The sequence below is a fragment of the Pleuronectes platessa genome, chromosome 14, assembly GCF_947347685.1.
Source record: "Pleuronectes platessa chromosome 14, fPlePla1.1, whole genome shotgun sequence".
NCBI lineage: Eukaryota > Metazoa > Chordata > Actinopteri > Pleuronectiformes > Pleuronectidae > Pleuronectes > Pleuronectes platessa.
The window spans coordinates 5407094-5426682 of NC_070639.1; the positions used below are offsets into that span (position 1 = coordinate 5407094).

General features: G+C 42.0%; 1 protein-coding gene across 3 annotated transcripts in view; it reads left to right on the plus strand.

The window, feature by feature from the left end:
- sema5ba (sema domain, seven thrombospondin repeats (type 1 and type 1-like), transmembrane domain (TM) and short cytoplasmic domain, (semaphorin) 5Ba) overlaps positions 1-19589 on the plus strand; it is a 158307-nt gene that overhangs the window by 61536 nt on the left and 77182 nt on the right. For all 3 annotated transcript variants that reach the window (XM_053439393.1, XM_053439394.1, XM_053439395.1), the window contains one exon: positions 5980-6201. In XM_053439393.1, coding sequence (XP_053295368.1) covers positions 5980-6201 — 222 coding nt within the window. The remainder of the gene's footprint in view (positions 1-5979; positions 6202-19589) is intronic.

A 19589-nucleotide genomic window follows, 5' to 3' on the forward strand; every position in this document is an offset into this window, starting at 1 on the left:
TGCTAAGGAAAGGTTGAGATTTACTGACTGCCATCTGGATAAAGAGAAGACTTTTTTTTCTTAAAGAGGAGAGCTTACCTTGTTTATCTAAGAACTTTCCCAAATTATCTCGGAGCCAAGGCATTGTCGTATTTTTACTTTAAGCCTCTAGGAGAAAAAAATGAGGTGTTGCACTGTGTCGGGTTGTTTACCAAGCGGCACCATTCTGAAGCATCCCGATGAGATATTGTTTGCCTGCTGTAAATTGTCAAACACAGACAAAGGGGGAGAGTGCATTTTAACTCAATGTTGTATTTCACTGGAGTTTTTAGGTGAGGTATTTTCTGGGCGTTTTCACGTATGACAGTCAGGACCTTGGTCAGAACCAATTTTTATGTCTTTGTTGTCTGTGATCCGATTAATTTTCACTTCACATTGCAGTTTAGGGAGCAGACTTAAGACTTTAGTGTGACATACGAATGCCCTGTCGTCACAGCCTACATGGCCTGCATGTACCTTTTCTTGACCTTGATTGGTTTGTCGACTGGCAAGTGTCTTTTTGAATGAAGAAGTCTCTCCATTTGAATGGCGCAAAGGAATGACCCAGTTCACTTCGTTAGTTTTCTTGCAAGTGTATTACCATTACTGTAGCCCGCTATTACCAGCAAAATGAACCTCTTTGTCATTTACTGCAGGAAATCCTCTGAGCCTTCCTCTGTTGTTGTACGAACCATGGCTCATTGGATCCAGACTGACTCCAGCTCTTTTTATGTTTTGATTCAGACCAAACTGAAAAGTCAGACGGTCCAGCCTCAATATAGTGGGTGTGAAAGCCCCATCAGAACACACCCCTCTGCCGCCAATAATAAATATGTCCCCCAAGTTGCATGTTCCAATTAAATGTCCAGATGAAAGTGAAGATAGTAGCAAACTGGCTACCTGCATAGGGAGCAGAGTTTCTACTGTTCATTCCGACTGTTAGAAGAGTAATGAGGGTTGTTCAAAGTCTGTGGCTCTTGTGTTTCGCAGCAAGCTGTGACCCCCTCACCACACATCCCTCTATGTCTGTAGGAGCCACCAGACTGCTTTTTTCTTTTTTTCACGATGAATAGTTTAAATAGTTGAGTATAGTTTAAAGCTGCTGCTGGCTGCAGGGCTGTTCCTTGGAGTATTATGCATTGTGATGGTGTGGCTTTCTAAAGGATTGAAAGTGTTCTTCCTCTTCAGTTTTAACAGCCTTAAGGCAGTAAATCCCTCTCCTCATGGGTCACCAAGTTATTGACAAGGAAACGTGCCCGGACATCTATTATTCCAATCTACACAAGTACCCTGTAAGTCCTGTGCATGTGGCTTACCTTTAATTGACTCATTGTATCCAGCAGGATGTCTGATGGGCATGCAGCGGCTCAGTGAGTCTTTTTAAAGGCTTCACCTGTGTTTGTGTGTGTTTGGGTGTGGGTGTTGGCGTTGGTGTTTGAGGAGATGGCTTCCTCCAAGGTATAGATCATCCTGGTTCCTTGCTGACAAACAGTTGATAATCCCAAACACAGCAGGAGAGAATATTGGATGGACAGCATCTTTGGAGTGGCTGTAAAGAGTCATGGTTTAAAGACACACTCTCATACACAACACAGACAACCAAAGGCACACAAACACACTCCCTCTCAGGAAAGGATGTTGGCACACAGCATGCGACAGTTCTGCCCACGCGCTGTGACCCAGTATGGAGTGTGACCAGCTGTCCATGGCTGGATTTGCCAGTTTTCAAAGCTTTGTGTGCGTTCGTGCACACTTGTCTATGTGTTTATATGTATAGGTAAGGTGGGCTTGCTTGTGAATAAGTAAAGTGTGTTTGTGTGTGTGGTGCATGAAGGTGAAAATAATTAAATTGGGTGTGTCTGTGGGTGTATATACAAGTAAATTGTGTAATCTCTCCCTATCTCTCTCTCTCTCTGTTGCATGTATGTGAATATACGCAAGTTATGTGGTTGTGTGTGTTCCTGTACCTACATCTTTGCGAGGACCATGTTAAGCATAGACCCTACAGAGTGAGGACATTTTGACCAGACCTCACTTTCCCTCAGTGTGTGTCCACACTCATCCACCACAGTCGGAACTTGCAGCAGAGTCCTGGTCCTCTGTCACGATCTCCTGCCCTTCCTGCTCTCACTCCAGCTTTTAAACTAATGAGAAAATTTGTAGAGTCAGCCGTTGACTTTCAGGTCTCTGAGATTTAATGTGAATTAAGCATCTGCCAACACTGCTCCCGCAGATAATAGAAATAAAGGAATAGGGTTGGTTCTACTTGGTAAAACGTGTGCCTTGTAAGCATAATGTGCTCAGATTGGTTTCAGCCTGGAACCTAAATTTGATCTCATCCTACATTCTTATTGTCTCTCCTCGTGTTTCATGTCACTTTCTGCTGTCAGGTATATACTAAAAGTGAAAATGGCAGAAAACAGAATGCAGAGTCTGCTGAAGGTATTATATGACATACCATGAATACAGTGGCAGCTCATGCTTCCAACCCATCACAATGTGCAAAATTGGGAACATATGGTCCATCTTTCAGGTTTAATTAAAACCCTTTGTACAGCACAGTAAACAACAGAAGATGCTCTGCTTCATTTGTTTGAAGCAGGTATCAGTGCTGTGTAATTAGGAATAAATATGACAGAGGGGCATTTTGGCATGTTACTCAAAACTAAGACAAGTGGGGAATAAAAATTGTAACTGAAGGGACATTGGATTATCATAAAGAACATGCAAACTGAAAATTCTGTTTGCACGTCTTGATGAAGAATCCATTAACATCAGCAAATTAGTTGTGCACATTCAATCAGTTTTTCTTATTTGCTTTAATGAAAAGAAGACGTTTGATGTCAAAATTCAAAATACAATTTTTAAAGGTATTTTTCTAATTTGAAAATGCTACAAAACACCTCTTTGAGTGGAGCCCCATGTTTTGAGGCTTTGAGTTCCCCCTTGAATCCCCAACAGAATGGATGAACGTGATTTGTACTAAAAAAGTGCTTGGAGTGGTCATTAATGCTAGAATAGCCCCATATAAATAAAGTGTATTTTCTATTTCCCAAATTCTAATATACAGAGTGGAAGTCAAATGTGAATCTCTCTATTGCCTAATGGGTGCTCTATGATCTACAGTTTCAACAGCTGGATGTCAGGCAGTGCTCACACAGTCTGCTGTCATCTGCATAGAAGTTTGGTTTCAGTTCTGATGGAAACCAGAATGTCATGTCAACTTTTTTAATTTTTGACGTCCATACGTAGTAATGTTTGTCTTCAAAATAATTATGATGCCCTCTAGACTCCCTGTATTTTGTAGACAGGGACCTTTGTGTGTCATGTGATCTCAGTGTTTGCACTGTTAGGGGAACTTGCCAGGGTTTTGTAACAGGTAACAAAACCCAGAAGCAGACAAGAAGCTAATGACAAGCAGAGTTAAAGGTAGTTTACCTGGTTGTTGGGCAGGATTATAAGAGTGCAAACGGACGACAACTCCTAGGTGACAGTGACTCAATTTCCAGAGATGTTCAAGTCACGGTGGAGAATCAGAGAATACCCATACATCTCAAAGAACCTAATGAAGGAACAGCTGTGCAGGCAAGTGGGAGGTCACATGGAAGGTGTAGGTGATGTGCCGAAGCTCGATCACCGACAGTGCAGGTGATGCTTCATCTCATGCAGTATTCTTTTTGCTTTGGCTGTTTCCCTCTGGCTTCAGATTCAGTTTGCCTCTATGCAGGACAAACCGGTACAATCATTAATTTATCCCAGCAGCCACTGGCCTTTTGAATAATTTATTGTGAGTTTATATATTGAGAGGGTTGGATTTCTGTGTTTTTGTCTTTTTATTTTATGTAAATTGTTCTATCTACGGCTGAGGTTTGTGTGGATACTGCAAAATGGATAATAAAGATATCCTTGATTTTTGCAATTTAGTCTTTTAAATATTTGTCGAGCAGAAGGAAATACAAAGAAATCGTCTTGCTGGAATGAGGAAAGGTGAAGCCTTTATAGCCACTCAGTCTAGAAAACATTGATGAGAAGCAAAGGTAGAGGAGGAAGCCGATATGGATGTCACCTTGACGTGATCCATTTCTGAGGGTCTCAACTTCTTGACACTCTACAATAATCATGCTTGCTGAGTTGGAGTGGCATCAAGCTCAATAGACCTGCCTGTGGCCTGAAGAGATTTGATCTTTCTTATTTTTGACGTGACGTTTGAGTCTGGATGGCAAAGTAACAGAGGCGGCACCTATTGACGTACACTGGGTCGTAAGCTATCCACAAGGTTGTCATCCCTTGCTCTTCCAGTCCGTATGTTGATGTGTCCTTGGGCAAGACGCTGAACCCTAAATTCCCCCTTAACACCTGTGCCAGTAGAGTTTGAATGATCTGTGATATAGAAATCAAACTGTGTATAGAAGCGCTGTATGAAGATGTGTGTGAATGTGACGCTGGTCAATAAGAACAAGACAAGCGCTAAATAAATGCAGTCCAGTGACTATGGACAATTACTATGTGCACAATTGAATCTTTGGTGACACATATACATAATTTTCAAATACACTATATCTGTATGTCTTACAAAATGGCCTGATTAAAAGGGTTAATTTAAATATAAAAAATTGTTTTCTAAAAATGTGTCTGTATTTGGCTAGATAAGAGAAGAGTACCAGGTCTTATTCATCAATCTGAGGATAAAGCCAGAAGTGAATGTGTGATAAGGACATGACACCTGAAACTAACTGATGCATCACTAAAACCTGAATGCCTGGATTGCACATTATCTTCTGACTTGTATCTGTTGCAACACACCAACAGTAACAGAGCCATCTACGTTCTCAGTCTCAGTTTATGAAACAGGGAGCTGGTGTCCGGTGCAGAGTTCATTAAAAACTTCCACCGGTTTCATCAACCCTGTGTTTGCTGCCAATGGCTGCGGGAGCCTGTTGACTCTGCAGTATAATGACAAACATAGGCTCTGTGGGCATTTGCCTAATTAGTTAGCGGCTGTAGTCAAAGGCGTAATTGATTGCAGAGGCAATATGGTTGATTTGCAACTCAACCAAGCTAATAATTTGTTATTGATCGGAACATTAGCAAGGAAAACACCATACAGAGATGTAACCCAGCCAAAGTTGTGTAGAAAGTTGATGCGCTCAGTTTTTAATCTACTTTAATGACATTACACCTCGCTAAGCTAACGTCGTAAGGAGCGCAGGGCGGGAGATGATGAACTGCCGGTTTCAGCTCTGCACTGTGGACTCGTATGTTATGACTGGAGGTGATTACATTAACTGAGGAAGGCATGAGGGTTCCTTCTGCCGGCTGGAACTACTTACGTAATACATGGATATGGCAGCCAGACAGGATATTATTCAGGTGTTAATATGAATCACATGTGGGGTAAAAAACAGTATTTTCAGGATAGGGGAGTTGGAGTTAATACTTTCTAGCACTTCTCCAGCACGTCCCTCAGTGCCACACATTTTTAAGTTAACTAACTCCTGCTCCACTGACTTGAGGAAACGTCTGCCTCATTGAACAGTCCACTGTTGCTTTCAATTCTCCAATTTAATCAGCCATTAAATGAACCTCCAAAGTTTAACTGCACATTTCAAATGATCGTCTTAAGGTTAGAGGTTAGGCACTTCTTTCAGTTGGCTCATCGCTGAGGTAAAAGAGTTTTTGTGCAGGTTTTCTGTATCTCTTTTAGATCTCATCTTTCCAGCCACCCACTAGTTACCTAACATTCTTGCTTTCATCCCACGCTTATGTCCATTTTAACCAAATTGTTATATCTTTGCATTATTCTTCTCTCTCTGTTCCCCTGGATTCGGAGAGATGGGCGCCCTCAGGATTTGAAAGCTTCGAGAGAAGAAATGATTTTGTCGAGAATAGTGAGCTTCTTTTCCTCTAAGCCTGATGTATTAAATGTATTCAGGTGCTGACATGGTCTCTTCTCTCCTCCAGCCGTATCCCAGAGGCCCACCTTGGCAGTTAGAGGAGAGGTCATCACCATGACAGCGTCCTCGCAGGACTCCACGCCCTCGTCTATGGCTGGCCTCCTCCTCCTCCTCCTCCTCTTCCCGACTGTTTTCACTCAGGACTCAGTCCCGACAACCCCGTCATTGTTTGACCCGCTCACCAAACCAGAGTGCACAAAGAAAGAACATCCAAAGGTTTCCATCCAAGGTCAGACATCATCTTTAACCACTTGTTAAACATCTGATAAACCTGTTTACAATGTTTACATGGACACAAGGAAACTGAAAGTGCGTTATGTACATAGTAGCCTGATAAGAATCAGATATCTCTTACTGTACTTTTGACCCATGGATGTCTTGTTTTGAGATTTGCCCTCATTTGGACTGAGATGAAGGAACTTCATATTCTTCACTTGTTGATAACGAATTATTTTGAAGTTGTAATGCCAGTTTCAGTTCTAGTCTAGCTTTTGCTTGAATTATTTGAATAATGGGACACTCTTCACTAGGTTGACTTTCATCCGGTCATTACCAAAGCTGCACATTCATGCATTCTTGCAAAAACCAAGTGAAATGTCTGGCTAGGCCTAAATTATTCTCCGTTGTGCACACACTTGGACATCTGTTGTAGTTGTTCTTATTCAACTACTTTCAAGTCCGTTTGGAGTCCACTTAGAGGATGCATGCACAGATGGTGCTCTTGTAGTGTAGTGGCCACACACACACACACACACACACAACAAGAATTGCACTCAGTAGAGCGCAAACGTCTGCCAAGGCCCAGTAGTACCCTAGGATTCAATCAAGCTGCCCTCACTCATTGACTAAGGATTCTTTTTTTCATCTACATCACAATTATTTCCCTGTAAATCTTGCAAGAAAGTGTTTTAAAATAATTCCAGGATCTTTATTTCATCATTGACAACTTTTCATATGCCACACTTGTCAGAACTACTTGTCAGAACGTAACGGGCTGCTTTTGCACATCTGATCTTGTAAGTCTTATTTTACAATTGTTATACCTAAGGAAGTATTTGATATCCTGTGAAAAGATAACTGCACGTAGTCTGGCATATGAAAAGTTGTCCACAGTAAACATGTTCCTAACTACAAACATTTACAAATCAAAGGTTCCTATCAAATTCACACTTGCATACCTGGGTCATTTTTGACCCATGTGTCTAAACTTGATCTAAAAATACAAAAAATATTTTTGTTCATAAATTGAGAAAGATCAAATTAAAATAATGATTTATGGTAATCAAAAACAAGCTATTTAATGAATACTTTGAATATTAAATGATGAAATAAATTGATTTCCAAAAATATAGCAAAGACACACTCAGCTGTGCATGAAATAACATTGTAGGTCAATACGGGTCATTTTTTAACCATGTTGTGCCTTAGAAGGGGTTTGCATAGCTTGTGTATCAAAGGGTTAATTCTGTGGAAATCCATTCTGTGGTTTTCGCGCATTCATACTGAGAGTCAAACAGTGTTGAAAACAAAACCTCAAAACCTCGGTGCACGGATATCTGAGCCTTGTGCACAATGAGGTACATATATATATATATATATATATATATCATGCTGACCTTTGTGTACTTGCAGATAATGACAATGTATCCAGGTTTCTATAATACCTATACCCAGTTATAGAAACTTCTATCTACTCTGCAAATCGCAAATGCACTGATTGGCACCATAATGATAATTCTGGGCATCTTTAAAAAAAAAACTGACTATTTTCTACTCTGCCCTTGACAACTTTTCTATAAAGAGTCATAATTATATAGTAAGCGTTATAATAAGTGATAGGAATAATGGTCAAAACCTAAAAAATAAGGCCTGGGTTGTAAAATGAATAATGTTTTCATGGTAAGCTGCCCATCTGACTTTTCCTCAAACAAAAACTACAACTGACTTTAATAGCATGTGTATCAACAGTTGTTACTCTGAATAAAAGCCAAAGTCAGAAGTATTCTAACCATACACAAGCCACTTTTCACAGCCACCAAAAAAAAAGTATGTTCGTAAACATACTTTTTCCTGGCGCCACTTGCAATATTACCTCACACTTTGGCTTTCAGACAGGCCGGGAAAAAAGAACAACAGAAAAGCAAGAGGGGACAAGATAGAAAAGATTGTGTAGTTTAATGGTGCTCGCAATCTTGCCCTTCATCTGTACAGTTGTCCGAGGAACAAGGTCTTCCTCCCGGAATGAAAGGAACAGAACCATTTGGAACACAGAATCACAGTTAGATATGACACAAGGAAAGGTAAACACGCTCCAAATTGCTGTGTTTATTTTTGAATAGGGCTGTTTGTGTTCCCCCTGCCGAGCGGTGACAAAGATTGAAGAAGCAGAAAAAAAACTTGCTGGTGAGCATCGAGGACGGAAACGCACAAGAGAAAGAGGTGGCCAGAGGGCTTTGTTGTGATTAGAAAAAAAATCCATCACCCATATTTCAGACATTTTCTCAAGAGTCCCTTTTTTTTTTGGGGAGTACAGGATTGTTTCTTTCCATGTCTCCTTCAGTACTCCGGGGCCATCTCCCCTGTGTTGCTGGTCTGATCTCTGACCAGTGGAACTGAAGAAGGACATAAAGACTTCAGTGCCATTTGGTGCCATTTGCCCGACCTCCGGTGTAATAGCAGTTATGAGGTTGAAAAATTCCACATTTTTACTATTGTAGTTTCAAACCCCAGAACTTGTGAAACGGCCATTTTCCTTTCCACAAAGCTTTGCTGAGGTCATCTATTCTCTGCTGAGTCTTTGCCTCTGTCCCGCTTCACCCTCCAGGCCTCCAGATGTCCAGATTAGCCGGAGCTCACCGGTGCTTCGATTCAAAGGCGTGCCACTTGAGAATAGCTCTCATGGCAGGGAGCTGCGAGGCAGCTGGCCTGTCAAAGCGGGCAGAGCAGGGCATTATGGGAAGGCAGCCGTATAGAAAAGGCCTGCACAATGAAAGTGTCAGCGAGAACCTGAGATTAGCCTCTGTGATTGATGAGCGTTTTATAGGAGCTTGTTGAAGCGCAACCTCAGTCACCTGGAGGAGACCCGGAGAGCTGGCTTACTTTGGGTTTGAAGGAGCTTTACCTCATCGATACGCGCTTTACATGTTTGTGCCTTAAATGACAAGTAATTGTTTGTGTTGTTATGTCTGACTGCCTAAGTAGGGTTTTTCTGCAGCACTTAGTGTCTGTGTGTGATGCAGTGAGATTTAATCCTTGTAGTGTGTGTGTCTGAGCAGGGTGAAGGGATCAGCCGTCCTCCAGTCTCTGAGCTGGTTTGTCCAGTGGAGCGTGCTTTCTGCATGAAGCCCAGGCCTGTTCTCTTAGAGTCTCAAGGAAAAACAACCTGAACTTGTCAAATGTTAGGGCAAATTTTCTGATCCATCTGTTAGCCCTGAATCTTTTACTTTGATAAAACTTGCACAGTATCAACAGAAAATGATTTTTTCCCACCTGGTTCTATCGGATGTAATTGGCTGCCAGTCTGTCCCAGCAGATATTGTGCGAGAGGTGGGGTACGCACTCTGGTCGGCTCGCCAGTCTATCACAGGGACGAACAACCATTCCCACTCACATTCCCACCTCCAGTAATCCTCAATTGCAGGTCATTGGACTGTGGGAGGAAGCTGAAATATCTTGAGAAACAGAGAGAACATGTAAAACTCCACGGTTTGGCCGGCAGGTTCAAACCCTTGCAACTTTCTTAGAACATTGCTAACCTCTGCACCACCTTGCTCTCCCAAGATAAAAGATTATTCCACAGATTGCTGTTGTTAACACCCTTAGTTGGCATAAGCACAGTCTTTACAACCGTTGAGAAGTGAAGCCATGATTTCTTTGTGCATTGCTTCCTCTGTGGCAGGACTCTTGTTGCACACATTCTTTTAAATAAGCAACTATTAGAAAAACATGTAAGCATCAGTAAAAGCAATGGCTTATTGAGAAGCTCAGAACCGTACCATTCCTTTGATTTTGACAGTTGGAACCATATTTTGATTCCCATCGCAAATATCAAAGTTGTTATAAATAGCTTTTTATCAAGACTTTCACCAGATACAGAGAAACACTGTCACTTATTTGAGGTTGCTTTTTGTCCACATGACAAAAGTGTACTTAGTCCAAAATTCATCCTTGTGTCCCGACCTCCTGAGGGAAATAATAATACAAATAATGATAATGCAATTTATGATAATAAATGTTTATAATTTATTTGTATATCAAAACAAGGTTAAAAAGTGCTTTTACAGAATCTAAGCCAAAGATTATTGAATCAAAATAATAGTAAAGTAAAAGGTATTCAATTCTGCCTCGTTAGCTGGCAGATGCTTCACTATTGTCACAAGCTAGTTGCTAGCTTTGTCTATTTGGTGCTGTGCAGCTAGTGAAAACTGCCCTGCTGTAAATTACCAATTGCAAATTATTGATTTGGAAAATCCCTCTGTAGTCACATGACTTTTCACCCACACGCAGCTGGAAAGCATCATAGAAACAGCACCTGAAGTTGTGATGAGTTGAAAACACATCACCGGAGGAACACGCGCACAGACGATCTAGACAAACATCTAGCACGCTGAGAATCAATGCTCTCCATCAGCCTCGATATCACTGTGTTTTTACAGTCTGCTTAAACGCACCATAAACCCCGTCCACTGTGAGCTGGAAGGTCCGCTGTGCCAGAGGACGTGCCGCTGTTACACACTATGTCAAACAGATCACGAAAGGAATTGCGCAACCTCCACAATGTACAACCCGCCAGCTCCTGATTTAGATGGATGATATTGGCTCGCTGCATAAGACTCCGGGTCTGATAAGAGCGCGGCATGAGGGCAGCAACTGGAACGCCCTGGATATCTAGATATGAAGTCTGTTTTGCGATTTATAGAGTCGGCTGTGAATTTCTCTGTGAGGCCCAGAGAACTGGTTTTGGAGGGTGTGTGAAGGGTTAGTCTAGTTAGTCAGAGAAATAGATGAACTCTGAACCTTTTTTCCACCCGGCGCAGCAATATCCATCCAGAGGAGGAGCTGTGTGACGGCTCCACACTATGGATCATCTGTTCTGCTCAAATCAGTGCAGTGTTCCAACTCCAAAGAGGGACATTACCTTCCTTGCAAATCTCCAGTCTTTTCCATTTTGTTTGCCCTCTCTTCTGCCAAGCCTGTCCATATTCTTCCCTCGACCCATCTCATCTTCCTTCCTCTCTCATTAATTCTCCTTCTCCTCCCCGTGCTCCTCCTCTCAGATCCCCCTTTTCACTTTTCACCTTCACTTTCTCCTCATCTCTCCCTCCATCATTTGCTCGACAATAGGGGGAGAAATGTATTGTGCGCTTAGTAGGAGTCCCTCAATCTCTTTCATCGTCTGGGTAATGGCGCTGTCATTTGGCTGCTGTCTCGCTGCCCGACGGGCTCTCGAACATCACGCGAGCGATGCTACCTTCAAGACATGACTTTCACTTAAAAGAGAAAACGTTTTCCAGCACAAAGTTCTGCTCCTCTTACTCTTCTTTGGTTTAAATTCTCCTCTTACTTTGCCACCAGACACTGTTTTCCATCTCACTCACGATTTCAGCGCTGGGCCTAATTGGAGCTGTGCTATCAGAGCTGTGCTGCGTTTGCAGCCATCAGTCAGGCAGCTGCGTGGAGCTGAGTTTAGCATGCTGCTGGGCCCAGTCGCTCACCCACTGATGGCATGTCAGGATAACTGGCCCGCGAGATAACGGAGGATCAAAGAATAGAAAGCATTTAAGGGCTTTATTGCCTCGTTCACTGACAAGTGGCGAGGCCGTGGGAAATGGTTGTTTTTCTGTGTTTTTGCCGTCTCCTGTCCCCCCAGATAATAAAACCTAAAAAATGCCTGGTTGTGTTAATGCATCTCTAAAACGATGTTGTGATGTCCTTTAAGATTAAAATTAAGATACATTTATTTATCCCAAACACATGCACAGACATGCACAGGCATACTCATGCAGGTAGGGAAATTTAACCTCTGCTTTTGACCTATCTGGTGCAGGACACACAGAGCAGTGAGCGACCATGTACGGCGCCCGGGGAGCAGATGTTGGGGGAGTAAGGTGCCTTGCTCAGGGGCACTAGACAGGGTAGGGAGAATTCTCTTGGATTTTTGGACAGATCAATCCAGGTTCGTCTTTTTGTTGTTTCTCCGTGGAGTCGAACCAGAGACGAACCAGAGACCTTTTCTGCCCATAGTCCACCTCCACTAGTCCACCGCCTCTCCTCCTTTATAAATACTTCAAGGCTGTACATCCACTACTTCACACCTGGTATCACGTGTAGCTCCAAAAACAGTTAAGTCTGAATTTAATTCCATCATGTTAACAGACGGTACAATTACTAATAAACTGATTTTCTCTTTGCATCGGTACGACCGACTCGTCGTCAAGTGAAAAATCACTCTGCACAAACTTCATTTGAGAAGTCACTTCTTCTAAATGTAGATCTTAAAATCCATTTAATTCTCAGTTTCTTTGGACTTAGCCACTTGGCTTTGCATAAATACCTTCTCATATCTAGCTGATGGCTCTTCTGAGCAGCGAAATGAAAACCATTCAAGAGCAGTTTTTAGTTCCGAAGGTAGAATGAGTTCCTCTAAGTATCTCATAGCAATATAACAATATTTCATTATATATTTAGATATTGCTTATGCATTGTGTTTTAATCTTCTACCTCTTTTGTGGTGTATTTGTAAAAAAAAAAACATTCTCTGCTAATGAACAAGAGTTTAAAATCCCAACCTGCAATTTCAATCTAAACTTAGTACTAATTTGACATTTATCATGATTTATATCTCAAATACATTTATGGTTACATCTCCTTTCCCCAACACGCTCCAACAGATTATTTCTATTCGAACACCACCCTGCAGTACTTTCACAGATACCATGGCAGAATGTTTCCCCTGATTCTACCACTGCCTTTGACAACAGTGCTTACATTTTTGTCAGTTTTATAAGGCCACTCTTGACAAATTGTCAGCAGTTTTGGATGTTGCCTCACCACTGGTTTTGTGAGAGGCGGGCGGACATCTCCACCAGTTTGCTGACTGAGAGGCTATTAGCCTCCTGGCCCCGGCACCGTACCGCCCGTGGCTGCTCATTCCTCTGGCCCCTCCAGGCCCTCTACACAAAACCGCCCGTAGCCCGCGGACCCTGGCATCTGAATTCACTCGCGTGAGAGGAGGAGGAGGAGGAGGAGGACGGAGCGGCGGAGGAACGACAAGGAGAGAGAGGGAAAGTTGTGCTCCACTGAGGCACGGCAGCCTCTCTCAAACTATCACCCTCCGAAAGTGTAAATTCAAAGTTAGAATAGTAGAGATACTGCAGAACAGGACAGGCGAGACAGGGTGGGTGGGAGTTAGGGCGAAGAGCGATATGAGGAAGAGCGAACGAAGCATATTTCAAGGGATTTTGACCAGATAAGCCCGAGCTGTGAAGTCGCAGGGGGAAGTTCTCCTCCTTCAATACTGAGTAGTGCTGAAAAATGTGGTGTTTATGATCCTCATCCAGCGTACGCAAAATATCTGCTCACAGTTAATGAATATTGTATGTAAATGTGTACCTTGCAGGAAGGATGCACTCCGTCCTGTCATTTGGCCGAAGTTGTCATTTTCACATTTTTCTCAGCATGTTGCGTTGGCTCAAATTTATTCCTAATGCAATTATACACATGCCAACTCTAGTGGTAATCTTTCATTCACAGAACTGCCAGATAGCATCAACTCTCTTTATGACCTGTTCTGTTAACAATATTGGATCGACGATGTTTCCCCGAAGATAACCATTTTTTAATATGGAAGTCTTATTCCTATTAGCCAGACATTGTTTGGCTGTGTATCCCCCTGCAGGCGGACGATGACAGACAGACATATTTAATAGAATATGTCTCTTTCATAGCTCATTAAACAAGTGCAGCGCTGGAGGGGAGGAATCAGCTCTGATGCCTGATCATACTGCTAATGGTAACAAAAATATGATATAGCGCCGGATGTCGTTATAGGTGAACATTCGCTGTGAGACTGAGAATGAAAATGCTTTGTGAAGAAAAAGAAAGTTTACTGAAATTATAAAAGGTCATCCATGCTCCATCGTCCGCCGGGGGTTTGTCGGGCACTTAAAGGATTTTGCCCAGTCAACAGCTACATTTGTTCTTCCAGGACTTTTAAATGGATCTTAAAGCCATAACCTTTAATCACCCAGTCAAACTCATTTTAGTCCTACTCACCAGTCTTCTCGTTTTCCATAACTACATCCCCCTCATTCAATTTATTTTTGTCCCTACTTGACTTTGCTGCTCTGAAAGCTTTTCTTATTATTTTTTTGCACCGTGCAAACATGAATCTTCCTGTTGGAGGACTGAGATAAGTGGGAGCCTGGGCCACTGCCTGACACCTCTCCCTATTATTTAAACATGCAGTCAAAGCAATAGCTAAAAAGTCATTTTTTTACCCACACTCTGCTAATAGTGCCCTCGAAAGACCATTTGTGCCCTGAGTGCCAAAAATGTTTGCTATAATTAGAGGTTTCGTCATTAACGTGTCCCTTTCTCTCTGTTTTGTCACCCAGTGTTTGGTGCGACTGTTAATCACCAACTGCAGAAACTATCTCTGTGAGATAGTTTTGAAATACTATAGTATACATATATTATATCTACCTATATGTTTAAACCAGGGATCAGAGAGAAAGGGTATATCAATCCTCTGTCCTGTACATATGGCACAATTGACAATAAAGTTAACTTTGACTTTGACACAGTCCGAGCTGCAGGTCCCTTTTCCCAAAGACATTGCCTCTAAACACAAACCTCTTACAAAGCTGTTTTCATTCTGGGGCTGTATGTGTCACAAGACATTCTCATAAATTCTTCACGCCAGCCTTTTTGTGAAATGAGAATACAGTCGGTAAACCTCTTGAAACCTGGCAGTGAGCATATTGACCAAGTGTCCTCACAGGACAGATGCAAAACTGGGAGAATACATATATCTGAAAAAGTGGAGCCATACATGCAGAAAGCTGAAATGCAGATGACATGACACTGGTGTTGATGTGCTGTAAATAAAGCCACACACTGGATTTATTTCTCATGAACAGTCTCCTTCTGCGTTATACTTGTGGCAAACTCCACATCTGAAAACAACTTGAATGTTACTGAGCCACACACTCACTCCTGTATGTTCACGGTTTTGAGGCTTTTGGTGAAACAAAACTTAACACTACAAATTTGTATTCCATTCATGTGTGTGTGGCATCAGCTGGCTCAACCAGAGGAGAAAGTTTGGGCCCAAAAAACACAGATACAGGAAGCTTTGAAAACTTTTATGGCATATGTGTCAAGGGGGCAGCTTTTACTGGAATAAATGTTGCACCACAGTGGGACACACTCGTATTCTGGACTGAAAGAAACAGACACACCACAATCGCCTCATCCATCACCACCTTCACATCCTAATTCATTCAGAGGCTCAACAGAGACTGAGCCGGAGCTCCTGCTGGGAAACAAGACCAGAGAGTTTATGGCCATGCATCGTTTCTGTGAGACAGAGGTCTCTGCAAAGTGCTGACATGCTGCTGCTTAACAGGTTTAATGTTTACACTGTTTACCTCATGTTTAGCGGGTTAACATGCTAATATTTCCACACACTGGATACAACGTAGAGCTGAGGCTGCTGGAATAACCACGAACCTCAAGATAGAGCTACAGAAAGTCAGAAGAGGTGCAGAGTTGTTGGGATTTAGGAATGCAACTGCTCATGATTAGTTGCTCAAATATTTTCGTCTGGACTGGTCGTCTGGCCGACCCCAGGAACCCGTGCCCCGACATCCCACTGCCCACTGCCCAGAGTACGTCTCTCCTCTGCCACCTGGATGCCCCTGACAGGTTGGCGTTGCCCAATTCAACTTTCACCTTTCACGGTGATCAGATAAAGTTGCGATTACATCTTGTTTCTTTCTCCAGGCTGCAACTTGAGGGAATCTCACATTCCATCAAGTTTTTAAGCCATAAAAGAATAATCTGGGCCTGAGCTGTTTGGTTCTCTGTGGGCGTGTTTCTGCAGCAACAGGGTTTTAATTTTAAGCTGCAATTTGTTGTCATTTCATTCCCTCAGCTCCGTAATGCGTTTGCATTTTCCAGCTTCGACTGCTCTTCGCCTGAGTCCGACTCTCAGCGGCTCCAATCAGTCAGGGTGCCACTTCACTCTGTCCACATGGAGGAAAGGAGCTAAGGATTTAAAAACTGTTAGATGGAAGGAGATAGAAAAGTTATGATTTATATCTGTGTGAGACGAATGCCTCCGCCGTCCTCCTCATCCCTCTACTCGTCCCCGTGGCAGCCACAGGCTGATGCATTAATCCGTCTCCCCGCCGTTCGCAAAAGGGTGGGGGGGGAAGGGACGCAATAATCGTTCATCAAGTCCAGCTTGGGGCCCACGAGTCGACCTTGAGAGAGGGGGCTTTCATATTCATCCTGGCTTTATTGGGTCTTTTTGCTCACCCCACCAGACATCCAGACAGTTATAAGGGCGAGGAGTGAGCAGCACATATAAAACCACTTGTAGACAGAAGGATAAATGTCAGTCAGTGAAAGACCCCTCGCTGTCAGGGAGGCCTCTTTTAGAGAGTAAACACGCTCCCGCTTCATGAGTCGTCCTGCATGAATCAAACTCAGGCTTCTTCTTTTTTTTTTAACAAGCTTTGAAGAGACGTCCCTGTTGTGTGAAATGTGTTTATTCTTCTAAGTTCAAATTTCAAGTGATTTACGCTCCGCATGAAACTCTCTGAGCCGCACTAACAGCTCTTGTTTTTGCTGTTGGGTCCATAACGTTTCTCTGGGAATAATGTTCTCGTTATCTGTTTTGCCACCGCACATTCTAAGTTAATGAATCATGTCATATGCTACGTTTTCACGGTCTCATTTTTATGTGGACAATAAGTCACCTCCTAACAGTCTGGCACATCTCATAAATGACGTAATTTTAATTTTTTCCTGGATGTTGTCCAGGTCATATTGTGTGTAACGAAGGGGGCGGGTCTTCAGTTTGGGTTTGATGGCTGCTGTATTTTACTTAGAGGCAGACTGAACTGAGACCAGCATCAGGTTTCTTCATGATTACTACTCTAGTGGTTTTTAAAAAAATACTATAATGCTATAATGGGCAACTTTAGAAACAACAGAGAGGAACTAAAGCCAAGCCGTGAAATTAAAACACACCAAACTCTTACTTGATGGACAAAGAATACAGGTAAAATGCATAGAACAGGGCTGTTACCTGAACGTCAGAGGTTTCAAAGGCTTTTAATGTGAGGGAGGTGGTTTCCTTGTCTCAGAGTCTTATCTATTGGTCACAACGTTTTCTGCTGTTGTTAATCTCTCCACATTTCTCCACTTTCCCAAAAACTACCCTAACCCTAACCCAGCTTTCATCTGAATTGCACCCAAAACACACACAGTGTTAATGATGAGGGCCTTTGATTTAATCCACCGTGACTTCAGTGTGTTTTTTTAGCTGTAAACTAAATCGTATATCTGTTCTTTAAGGATATGAATTAATGCTGCTTTTAAAATCACATTTATTAAGATTTATTAAGATTTTAAGATTTATTTATTAAAATTGATAGTAAAAAAAAACTACATTTATTGATTGAATGTGGCTCATATCGCCACCTAGTGTTTAAAACCATCTTCGACCTTTCTGGACCAATGCTTACGTAGAGTCAACTATCTTAACTTCATGACATAGGTATATATTTGAAAAGGTGGGCGGCCCTCACCCCCATTGAGTGGGAATGTGGAAAGCTGCACTCATTTTCAAATGTTTTTCAAATGTTCAATCTAAACCACCACATTGGTAATATTTGCACATTCAAGTGTTGCTTTTGTATTTTTGTATAAAAATGATGATCTCTGGAAAGCTAATGAGGTGTTGCTGCGCATGTTAATATGGTCGGTGCTCAAAGTGAACTTTAATGATCTCATTTGTGATCACATGTTCTGTTCTCACATGTACATGGACACTGCCCACAGCGCACACACACACACACACACACACACACACACACACACACACACACACACAGAGACACATACTCACACAAAACAGACACACACACACACACAGAGACACACACACACACACACACACACACACACACATATACACACACAGAGACACACACACACCCACACACACCCACACAGACATACAGACATACACACACACACACACGCTCTGCTCACACAGCTGCCTGTGAGCGTGTTGTATTCCTTAAGTCAACTCCTCTGCTCTATTTACATAATATTGAGTGGCTGAGGTTGGTGTGCGCTCGCTGCCACTCCCCTCTGCCCGTCCAGCTCTGGCCTCTGCAGCCATTAATCAGAGGGTGATGTACACCAGCTCTGTACAGTTTCTACACCCCCCCCCCACACACACACACATATCAAACATGTGCCTAGGCTCAAATATGAAAAATTGAAATGACCTATATGTGCATATATGTAATGTAAATATTTATAGAGACAATATAAGAGATCGCCTCTCATAGAATATGTTTAGTATCAGAATAGCATTATAGAATCCAGTAATTTATTATGTGTGTTAAGGTTATCAGTGATTTAATCCTGTGTGAGTGTGTGTGTGTGTGTCTGTGTGTGTATGTGCGTTAGTCTATTATTCATTTTATATAGGTTACATTAGGTCTCTGCGCTGGCTGGTTGATTAAAAGTCATCGTTGCTCCCGGTCATGTTTCTCTTATTATTGTTGTGAATGAAACCAGAGCTGTTGTGGATATAATTAACCATTCATCATTCTGTAGCTTCAGGGAATTTATGTGCTGGCACAACTTTGTCTTCTCTGAGCTTCTGGGCACTACATGCAAGACATGTTACAGTACCATTCAAGGCCACATATTATGTACCTAATTGTGGCTCATTATTAATGAAATAGTATATTAAAAGTATACTTCACAACATTAAATGTGTATATTTACACTGATCAAGCCTACCATGTGCTACTTTCTGATTAACAATGACACAGTTAAGATAAAGTGTAACCCATATTGACACATACTTCAGCCTCTTGAGCCCTAGCGGTTTGGATAAAGAGCAAATTCAAGAGATTAACTAAAAACAATGATATATTCTAATATGTCCAAAGCTTTGACCATTTACATTAAGTTCTTAGAAACAGATTAATAATATATATATATATTTAAAAAAGTTTAATCATTCAGGATTTAAAGGGCCCCCTCCCCTTTTGGGGCCTGGGAAGTCAGTTCCACTTCCCCCCCACTACGACGCAACTGCATCCAATACCTGTTGGTCTTTAAACACTCAATCAAATGCAATCATTATCTGTAAACCACCAAAAATGCTGTTAGTTTGAGATTTTGTTTTTCTTATTTTTTCTAATAATATCAATCAATCAATCAAATTTGATTTGTATAGCCCATATTCACAAATTACAATTCGTCTCATAGGGCTTTAACAGGGTGGGACATCCTCTGTCCTTAACCCTCAGCAAGAGTAAGGAAAAACTACTAAAAACCCTTTTAACAGGGTAAAAATACGTA